This window comes from Neolamprologus multifasciatus, chromosome 10, assembly GCF_963576455.1.
Source record: "Neolamprologus multifasciatus chromosome 10, fNeoMul1.2, whole genome shotgun sequence".
Taxonomy (NCBI): Eukaryota; Metazoa; Chordata; class Actinopteri; order Cichliformes; family Cichlidae; genus Neolamprologus; species Neolamprologus multifasciatus.
Genome location: NC_140448.1, coordinates 22,479,062 through 22,490,201, shown reverse-complemented (window position 1 = coordinate 22,490,201; position 11,140 = coordinate 22,479,062). Strand labels below are relative to the sequence as shown.

Genomic DNA, 11,140 nt, shown 5'->3' with positions numbered 1-11,140 from the left:
TAAATGCACAGACAAGATGAATGTGATCATGTAGTTTAATGAAGCTTTTGTAACTTTAAGTATCAAATGAACATTTGCAAATTAATGTAAAAGAATACTGTAAATTGTTTTAATAAAAAATCAAAATAAGACAAAAAATGAAAATTATAGGTTTATCTTTGTTATGAGACTATTTATATATAATACAGCTTTCAGTCATTTAACAGACAACAAAGCCAAACAAAATTTAAATATAAAAGACTGTAAACAACAACAACAACAACAACATCTGTCTAGACCAGGACAAACAAATAATCATAGTGGACTGTCCAGTGGTACCACGGGTACAGGCGTCATATTTCTAGTAAGACATGGGCACTTCATCCTGTTTTAAAGAGGAAAGACAAACACGAGTTTTATTTTCTGCGATAAACTTCATTATCATTATTACTTATAAGATGTGAACACTCATTTTTTGTACTGTTGGCTAAGGGCTTTCATTCAATCTGCAAAAAAACAACGTTTGGCCACTTGGTGGCAGTAAAGTTCACTTGGAAATAAATAGCAATCTCACATCTTAACCTTCCTGTCGTGTTCAGGTCAATGATAGTCAGTGATAGTCAATGAATTTTTAAATTTACATACCCAACATTTAATGTTGGACGAACATGATGATACATTTAGAGTCACCCTGAAACTGACTCTAAATGTCAGTTTCAGTTTCAGGTGCTCTAAAATCTAATCAGATGTCAATTTACATGGACATGCTTCTTCTCAGTCACTTTCACTAACTCCCTAAATGACAGATACTCACCTGACAACATACTTTTCTGCATACTGTGTACCATGTTTAAAGAACTTGCTGTATAAGAATGTAAAATTACAATTGCCTTTAACTGGGAACTTTTTTTTATTACTTCATAGAAAGTAAAATAAACTGAATGAAAGTAGCTTACCTTTCTCGTCTGTGCATTTGTTCAATAGTTTCAGGAAGAGGTTTCTTAAAACTCTCTGGAAGGAACACAGCCGCAAAGGCAGCCACAACAGCCAGAGTCCCCAATATAATATAAGGTAGATACTTAGAATACATACCTGAAGACACAGAGGGGGAAGTTAGGATGAGAGAAAACTCCTTTATGAGTGTGCATTTATAAAATATAGAAATTTAATCAAATGAGGTAAAACAGACAGTCAGAAACAGTTAGTACTAATGCTAAATGAATATTAATCAATGCACTCACCCAGACTTAACAATAAAGGGGCAATGCAACTTCCAATTCTGGAAACAGTATTGCTTGTCCCTGTTGCTGTGTTTCTGAGCACTGTTGGGTAAAGCTCTGCGGTGTAGGCGAACATCAGGGAGGAACCAGTCGTGATTGAATACTTACCCAGCATTTCCAGTGCAAGAGCCAGATTCGATAGATCTAAAGAATAATACATTTGTTTAGTTTGTAGATATAAGTAAACAGTAAGAGACAAAACTCTAATCAAGTCTGTGAAACTTGTTTTATATAAGATGGTAATTCTGCATATACCTATCATATAGTCACTTCGTGCCTAGTAACACGAAAAGATCACAAAAACAAATTCTATTCTTCTATTATGAGCATTTACATGTTCATATTTTTGTTTGTTCACATCCTGTAATGTTAAATAATGTATCACATTTCGCACAATGCACACTGGTGCTTTGTTTTTTTCTTCCATCCTCTTTTCAACCTCTGTTCCTTTAAGGCCCCCACCTCCAGAAAAGCCTGATTCGTGATTTGTCAGCTCATCAAAGGCAACTTTGGCATAGTCTCCTGAAAGCTATCTGCCCTTAACATACACCTGTAGTTTTATGATACACAATGAACCAGAAGAGACTGTGGATTCCAGCAGAAAGTCAGAAAGAAATGCATTCATGCATTCTCTGGGCCGATAGATACTGTAATAATCAGCCCCCAGTCAGTACTAATGCTAATGTAAACAACAATAGCCATGGACAATGCTAGAACTAAAGATACAGGAAGCTACCTTTTTCCATGGGTACATTACATAAAAAAAAGTAATCCTAAACTTTTGTAATGCTTTGAGACATTTTAGAGTTAGCAGAAGGGGCTCTAATGCGAAAATATTAGCAGGCTCTAAGGCAGCTGTTGCATCTGGATTGAGTGAATTTTTTGTTCTTTGAAGAAAATGTTGCCAAACAGCTGCTCTGCAGACACAATGTTACTGCATGCAGATAACTGATTATATATATATAATTTGTAACTGGAAGAACTTTTATGTGCAAAATAGCTACAGTGCTTTCCAAAAAGAATTTTTTGGGACTTTTGGTCCCCTTTTTCTTTAGATGTTGCCTGGAAGATGGAAAGCAGGTGCAGTGATTTATTAGAATATGTGCAAACCCATATGGGAATATAGCTTTCTTTGTATAGTACAAAGAAGCTTAAAGTCAATATTTGATTCCAGATATTCAAAAGCACATCTTTGTCTGTTTCCTGCCTTTTGTTCAGTTCTCTGTCAAGACGATCCCAGACCGTTTCAATAATGTTGGGGCCCAGGCTGTAAGGAAGCCAATCCATGACTGAATGTGCGCTGTTGCGTGTTTTTCTATATAGGTATGTTTTTACTATATTGGCATGCTAAAAGTTGAAGCTGTTGTCATTCAGATAATAGGTACTTTTAAACCAAAAGTTTTAAAAATGATTTTTGTTCCAGTTCTTGAGGATTTTGGTATATCTCAGCCTTTTTGTTTACCCTCCTTAGGAATGTTTTTTTTGACAGCCATAAATTGCACACCATCCCAGTTTATGCTGCATTTTCAGCTAACATCACTCTTTGCACCTTGTTGTTGTAAAAATATAATTTCATCCATTCCACTGAAGAAATTAGAACAAATTATGCGTTTCAATGGCAGGCTGCTAGTAACGAATGCCTAAAGCAATACTTTAGAACTGGTTCTTTGTTATGAGTTGTAGGTAGACACGACAGTGTTTCATGCTTTGAGCTAGGTGCCCTGTTATGCTTGAATGATTCATAAATCAGTGCTTAACAGTGGCTTAACAACATTTTTCCCTAAAATGGACAATTACAAGGACTGAAATTTAGAAAACCAAGACAAAATACAAAAAAAACAACAAGAAAGTCTGGGTCCTTCAAAGCACATAATAATAAAAATAAAATAAAATAAAAAATAAATAGTAGTGTGTGTCACTCATCAAAGGAAAAGGAAGAACCTAATAATTATAGTATGGGTATTTTAAGCATTAAGTAACTTATAAATGACTGATCAATTGTTCTAATGTGAATTCTTGCAGCTTGCTTTTAAGAAATTTTACCGTCTGGAACAAGTTGAATCAGGTAGAGTGGCACAGCTCCAAAGACCAACGTAAGGATCACAGACAGGCGTCGTGGAAGGTATAGCAGAGCCATCCAGCTGGAAATGTATGCTGGAATCTCTACAACTGCTGAGATGAAGCAACTGATGTAGGGGTTTTCATGGAATTGTGCTGTATTGAAAGACAGGCTATAGTAGCCAACAATCATAGTGAACCTGGGAAAATCAAAGGGAAAGGAAAGCGTTTTTTTTCATCTAAGTGAACTTTCCAAAGATTTTTCTGCATGCATGCATTTTTTTCAAATGCAAATCGTGATCATTTTGTCTATCACAGATCTTATATTATGGAAACACAAATACATGAAAAACCAAAAGAAAAATGAATTTTCTTTTAGTAAAAAATCATTTTTAGTTAAGAGACAGGTCATTTTTAGCTGTTTATCTGCTAAATCTCCTTTTGATTTCCATGAGGAATCCGGCAAATTCCTTGTTTGTTAATTTTCTCGTTGTTTCATTTTCTCAATCTGAGGATGTCTCATTAAGTCGCTATGTGCCACACTGTCTTCACTGTTTACTCACAACACAAAGCAGAGGATGAGTGTTGTGGCTCTGATGCTGCTCTGCCTCAGCAGGTCAAAGACATTGTAATGCTCCTTGGAGTGTGTCTGCATCTTTTCTGTCTGGAAGACACATAAAATTAGTTTGACTGTATGAGCAGGGCTTTTTCAAAAAATATTAAAACACAAAAATGTTTAAGATTTCTTTTTTTTCCATGCATTTTTATACTAATAATATCAGTCAAATGTCAAATATATTATAAAAAAAATTATATATATATATATATATATATATATATATTTATTTATTTGTAAAACTTGAACTTGTTTTCAAATTATAACAACTGTGTTCTGCATCTTGGTTTAATCCAGTAATGTTTAAGTGAAAGTTCACTTACACCACAGTCTTCAAAGATGATCCTCGGAGCTTGAACTTTGTTCCACTTGGCAGCAGTTCTTATAATGGCCTCGGCTTCCTCAACTCTGCCTCGAGAAAGCAACCACCGGGGAGACTCTGGCATAAGCCTGGCTTAATATTTAACACAAACAGAAGGATGCAGACTTGATCAGAGGGATTTTGGAGACAAAGCAAAAAAAGACAGTGAAATAAGGTCAATAAACTTGTTAGTGGGAACAGTTTCTTCTTTTTGTTTCAGCTGCTCCCTTTAGGGGTTGTGACAGAGGGTCATCTTCATCTGTCTCACCTTATCCTTAAGATCCTCTTCTAACCCGTGCATGTCCTCGTTCCCTACATCCATAAACCTTATCTGTGATTTTCTTCTTCTCCTGTCTGCCATCTCCATATTTAACGTCCTTTTCCCAGTGTATCAGCTATCCCTCCTCTGTCCATGTTCAAACCATATCAACCAGAACCTTGCCTCTTTTTCTCTCCAAATATTGAGCTGTCCCTAGGAAATATTTATATCTAATCTTGTCTGCTTCTAGTAACTGAAAAATCTGCCATCTTCATTTTGGCCTCATGTCTTTCTGTAAACACTACTGTGTCAAAACCTTACATTACAGCAGGCCCCACTACCCTCATTTTGCATCTTCACCATTCCAACTGCATCCCCTCGTTCACCCACATATTCTTCTACTGGCTATCATTCCCGCAGTCCATATTTCCACCTGGCTTGGCTCTCTTGTACCTACACCTTACTCTTTCTTTAGATAACAATATCATCTGTGTATGTCACAGTCTATGGAAACTCCCCCCTGACTAATGTCCACCACAGTTTCAAGCAAGTCATTACATTTGATTCAGTTCCTACAGGGAATGCTATATACAGATATATGTAGACAGATAGATATGCTAGAGCGAGTGCCACCTACCACCAAAAGGGGATGTAGGCCACACAAGGCAAAGATAAAGCCAATGACAGTGATTTCCAGTCCCTTAAAAAGTATGCTAAGAGTGGAAGTATCATGTATCCAATAGCAAAGCCTAGACATGTGCCAAAAGATGAGTAAAGGACACGCACTTTGCCAGTTAAGACCTCAGAACCTGCAAAAAAAGAGGGGGAAATGATGAATAAAAACAAATGTGTTCCTAAAAAAACAAAAAAAGGAAACAAACTGAAGATCGCACAAAAAACTCTGTTTGCATATTATCAACACCATGCAGAGTGCCACACCACAATAAATAAGCTTTCATGTATATTTTTTTAACATCTGAATTTGTTTATGGCAGTGAGGTGTGGTTTGTGGCTCAGCTGCAAAGGCACACGTGGGACAGAGTGCTTCTAGAAGCGCTGTCCGCTGAGAGGGTTCACGCATCTGCAGCAAATTTGCCAATCACTGCCTGTTATTTTATGTAAAAGTGTGCTGAGACCCCTGGAAAGACTGAAAGTGCATGAAAGTGAATATGTGAGTGATGTGACACCTGACAGGTTAGCTGTGAGAGTTACAGCAGAATGATCTGCAATAAAGCAGCTTCCTTCGGAATGACTCCTTCACTCCATTTGAGCTGTCACCTGACTTCAGTTTCTGACTAATTTTGCACTTATATGAAAACATCTGCTGCTCTTTTTGCTGTACAAAGCACACATGTAAAACCTGCACTTAGACATTCCTCTGGTGTTTTCTATTCTTGGCTCCGTAGTTTATGCTCCTTGTGTTAGATTGCATCAAAATGCATCTTTCAAACTGCATCATTTATCAATTGGCATGATGTTAGTAGATCAGCAGTAGAACCTGACGCTCCCATTGGCCCTTTTTAGGATTGTGGTGTCATTACAATTTGTCCCACTGTCACGGCTGCGGCAGCAGTCATGTGGTGTGTGAGAGTAAGGACCCAAGATGCAGGTACAGGCTGAGATAGGAGTGAGCTTTATTTACAGGAGTGGCAAAAAACAGGAAATGCAGAACGGTGAGCTACCAAAACTAACCTGAAACCATAACTACACGGGATGATGAGCAGGGATGACACTGAGAATGTAGAGCAGAGAGCCACAGAGATACACCGAGTAACACAGACGGTCCGGCAGTGAGCAAAGACAACCCCACACTATAAATACACACACAAAGGGAATAAGGGATGGCAAACAGGAGGGAGGCACAGCTCATCCTAATTAACATGACGAGACAAGAGACACAGACCTTAAAAGTAAAACAGGAAACACAGAACACAGGGAAGCCACATAACAAAACCTGAAACTAGAACTCAAGAAATACTAAAGGGCTAAGGAGCTAAAGTGAGCAAGAAACCAAAAACTAAAAACACAAAACCCAAAACACTGGGTCACTGACACAGGACCATGACACCCTCTTATAAATCTGTCCCTTAGTTTTGCATCATAGCTAAATAAATGTTCTATCCTACCCAACACAAGAGCAGCCACAAAGTTGGACATCTGTCCCAAACCGTTGATGAAGAGGATGATGAGGAACATAATCCATGAACCAGAAAAGACTTGAGCAAAGGTGAAAAATGTCTGTAGTGCCAAAGCTGCAAAAAGAATGGGTTTTCTGCCATATCTAGACAGAGAAGATAAATATATTAGTAAACATATACATGCATAAAAAGTATTGTACTTCCTATACAGTTGTGTGAATTGCATCTAAAAATCTGGATGGTGCTGTACACAGACAAAATAACAAAAAAAGTGCATTGTCCCAGAAATGACGGACCTAACGGTATTCAAAATATTGCGGGGTAGAAGGAGCACAAATTGAAAATAAATAAGTAAATATCTCAAAATAATAACTGTGTTCTACCACTGGACTCTATTTCTTATTATACTGGTAAAAATACAACTCCATCATCAATTAAAGTCGCAGAAAAGTTTGTCTGGATGTAGCATTTTCAGCGGCATAATACATGTCTTTTATATTACTGACTATTATAAGCGTATACTGTAACATGATCTTTTAAAAATGATTTTAATTTTTATTTCTTTTTACAATAAAGACAATCTTAATATCGAAACACTGAAGCCTTTCAGTTGTACAATGACCTTTAAAGAATGGTGTGGTGTTTGGTCTCTTTCACATGAATCTCATGTCAGTACCTGTCTGACAGCTGGCCTGAGAAGAACGATCCAAGGAGTCCTCCCACAAAGAAAACAGTAGATGTGAACGGCTGCTTCCATTGGTTACTGCACACCAAGTCAAACTGGAAAATGAGATATTAGCAGTTGAACGACTGAATATGTGCATGCAGGAAATAACAATGTTAAAGTCAGTGTGATTTGTGCTGACTGTTGCTGGCTGTATTCAAATGTCTTTTCACTCTAAGTAGAAAGAAAAGGGTGTGTCTTTCCTGGCGTGCAGAAACTAAATCCCCACAGAGCACCTTGAACGTTAAGCACTGACAAAATAATGACAAGCTGAAGACATAATGAATTTGCTTTGACTCAAAGATCAACAAGATTACAACAAGATAATGAGAAATAAGCCATGTTGATAACAGTACAGAAAGAGTTTTCCACAGGAATTTATATTACGTTCCTATGTTGACTGACTGCACCTACTGTATGTTCACAGGTGTGTTCTGTCCTAACCGTTGAACAAATGGATGGGCTGAAATCCCCTGCCTTGGATAAGGTAGGAGGAAAGGAGCCACATAGACTAAGGAGTTAATGATATATCTGCAACATCAAGAAAAAACAGCCGATGCTGCTAAAAAATACTACATAGAAAAAAAAGTCGATGTAGAAGAAGGATTTGACCATACCTCAGAAACTATAGTGGATTCATAGATGTCTTTGCTATAGCTCCACCCATCTACACAGCCCTCCTCCTCCAGGTCTGTAAGGTTGACATCCCTGCCAGGAATGTATCCCTGAGCAGAGAGATTTCTGACCACATCCAACCTGTATCTGCTGCATCTGCTCAGCTCCTGTTTCCCATCCACCTCCTCATAGTCACAAGGATACAAACAGTTTTAGGGTTATTAGTATTGAGACATTTAAGAAAAACTCAGTAGGATGTCATAGTGTTTACAAAAATATGTAATATTGAGGCAACAATGGGCCTATACGGTGGCCCTGAGAGGCCAAACGGGCTGCAACTTAAGAAAACACCAGCAATAACAAAAATGCTGCGAAAGCACACAAAATACAACGGAAATAGTACAAACGAAAACAGAAATAGGAAAAAAGAAAACAGGAATAGGAAAAAACAGATTTCCAAAAGCACAAGGGAAGTGTTTCTCGGAAGACAATAACCTGACGGACCAGTTGCAGGAACCAAAATAGCCCAAGAAGTGGAGGGTCTATGGTTTTGTGAGGAAAGAAAAGATGAGAGGTAAGTGTGTTAGCCTAACTATTAGCCTAAAAATCCATCATCACTATTATATGAATCATGACAAAACACACCTATTATTTCTTGGGTTCCTGCAACTGGTCCGTCGGGTTATCGTCTCCCCAGAAACACTTCCCTTGTGCTTTTTCCAACCAAAATATTTGTATAAAATTGCACAAAAAGAATACATGGTTCTAATTCTCCTCTTCTGTTTCACAAAATACACAATTACCAGTTTCTATTTTGAATCTATCACCAAGGAGTCCCTTGTGCTTTTTTCCTCTTTCTGTTTTGCATTATTGCATTTATTATTATTGCATTTCATAAAGATTTAATGGTTTTTAGTTTAAATGTATTGTTTACACTGCCTTTTTAAACTTTCAACTACCAGCAACGTAAAAACTCATTTAGTTCCAAAAAGTAGTTTTCTACTTCTCCCAAGCATGTTTTTTTTTGTTTTGAAATAAGCATACATGTGTTCAAATAAATACAAATGTTTTGAGTTACATTATTGGAATAATATTTGAAGCAAACTCAATTATCACTGAAAAACTGCATCAGTAGTTTAAATGTTTTCTTTGATGTGCTGTATCACAGAGTTGGGGCTCTCGCAGTCACTTACCCTGATTGGGATGACACTTTTACGCCAGTCTTCAGTGAGGTTGATACCAGATACCAGGCAGTGATGACTCGGTGTATCAGTCAGAAAAACGAGAGTGAAAGCACCAAATCCATTTGGCATAATGGTGGCAACGAGCGAGAAGAAGACAATTTGCTGGAAACGTCCCCACTGCCCCAGAAAACCAATGGTTTCAGCATAATCTCTCATAGTCAAATAATTATAACCCTTTTTCTAAGCTGCTGACTCTTCTGTCTTCCTGAAACTGCGTTGTGCCCAGTCACGCCACACCTTCTATGTAGGCTGTGCTTACGTGTACTCCACCCAAAACACACACAGATCCTATTACCTCTTTTGTACTTGTAGCGCCTCTACTCAGGACCAGTACACTCTCACTTCAAATAGAGACCCTAGACATCTTACTAGGTTCAGAAGGAGGTTTTGTTTTGGAGACTCACAAAAGGAGTTGGCTTGGAAGTGAATAACTGGGACCTTTATTGCCTCAGTACCATTTATATACATATACAACACAATAACCCAAATTGCACACTAATAGTGCATTTTAAAAGTAAATACATGTAAAACAAAACAATAAGGACATTTAAATGGAAGATTTATACTGAACTGTATCAGAGCTCTTTGGAATGAATGAAACAGATTAAAGTGTTCCCGTTGTGAAGTTTGAATTGTCCAGTCTGAATTGTCCTTTAAAGTCGTTGAAAACCCAAACAGGTGTACTGTAGGGGAATTGTCAGTGTACAAACCCTCTTATCCGGGTAGGAAAAGTAGTGCATAGGGCTTATCTGAAATCCAGGGTTGCTTGAATCAGTTTCTCAGACAAATCCCACAATCCGATCGCATGGCTGGCCACACCATTTCACGATCATCCAGGATCTCATTTGGGCTGTTCTCGCCGTCAGTGGTTCTCCAGAATTCTTCTAGTAGTTCAAAAAAAAAAAAAAACAATCTACACAAACAGTGCAGAACAATCAATTTCTTTCCCATTTTGTGTTCTTAACATGAGCTCATTAACTTCTTTCCCAAATGTATTAATCACAAATGGCATTCCCTTTAGCTTTACCAAGTTACAAGAGTTACAGTAACTTGTTTGTATCAGTATAAACAATTTTATCAAAATATCACAACAAAGAACATCAGCAACTTAAACAGTAATGTAAACAGTCATAGCAATGAAAATGACATTCATCCTTAAGGCTTACAAACAAATGTAACTTAATTCAGTGCAAATACTATTAAACTTGAAATATGCTCATATCTATTAAGACATAACCATTCTAATATAAACAGAGCTAGTGCTTCTACTTGAATAGCTCCCCGATCGGAATATGGCTTCGGTGGGGTGGCTAACAGCTATTAGCAGCTAGCATCGCATCTAGCATCGGCATCGTTTAGCTCAAAGCATTCAACACTTATAACACACTGTAAAGAACAACAGGAGAAGTAAAACAACACGCCAGATTCTCATAGCTCCCGATTGGTTTTTGTTCAAAGGTTTCTGAGCTGAATCGGCTAGTAAAATACATTATCTAACTTAACAGGTAGCTAACAAAAGCACGTGACTCACCGGGATTTCCAGACACAAATAACTTGACAGACGTTATTCCCTATGTGGTCAGAGGGAAAATCTCACAGGAAGAGACAGGTAAACCTGCGCACTAGACGCAAGGTTGTCAAAACACAAGACTGCATCACAGCACCCCCTTGTGGCAATAACAGGCTATAGCCTTAGATTACAAAAAGGGACTTTGCAGCCCTGTATTTCACATGGGTTACATACTGTTCAAAATAACCTTCTAAACTTTTATTTATATATTTTTTAACTGTGACTTTCACAAGCTGCTGTGTTTCCAGGAGTGACTAATGTAACCATAATGACACATCTGTGTAAAACGATTATGA

At 37.7% G+C, this 11,140-nt stretch overlaps 1 protein-coding gene across 5 annotated transcripts; it reads right to left on the bottom strand.

Moving 5' to 3' along the window:
• Nucleotides 1-29: 29 nt before the first annotated feature.
• On the bottom strand, nt 30-10,853 carry LOC146510235 (organic cation/carnitine transporter 2-like). Of its 5 annotated transcripts, XM_085175126.1 has the most exons (12): nt 8,033-8,147; nt 7,830-7,946; nt 7,368-7,471; nt 6,680-6,834; nt 6,246-6,364; nt 5,191-5,362; nt 4,257-4,383; nt 3,881-3,981; nt 3,303-3,517; nt 1,221-1,403; nt 936-1,071; nt 30-364 (listed from the first exon to the last, which is right to left on the bottom strand). In XM_085175126.1, the coding sequence occupies exons 3-12, from the start codon at nt 7,446-7,448 to the stop codon at nt 295-297; spliced, it is 1,359 nt and encodes a 452-aa protein (XP_085031252.1). In that variant the 5' UTR covers nt 7,449-7,471; nt 7,830-7,946; nt 8,033-8,147; the 3' UTR covers nt 30-294. The 5 variants fall into 5 exon arrangements, with proteins under 5 accessions (XP_085031252.1, XP_085031249.1, XP_085031251.1 ...); XM_085175123.1 differs by lacking the exon at nt 7,830-7,946 and having other exon boundaries at nt 8,033-8,172; XM_085175125.1 differs by lacking the exon at nt 8,033-8,147 and having other exon boundaries at nt 7,830-8,026.
• Nucleotides 10,854-11,140: the final 287 nt, after the last annotated feature.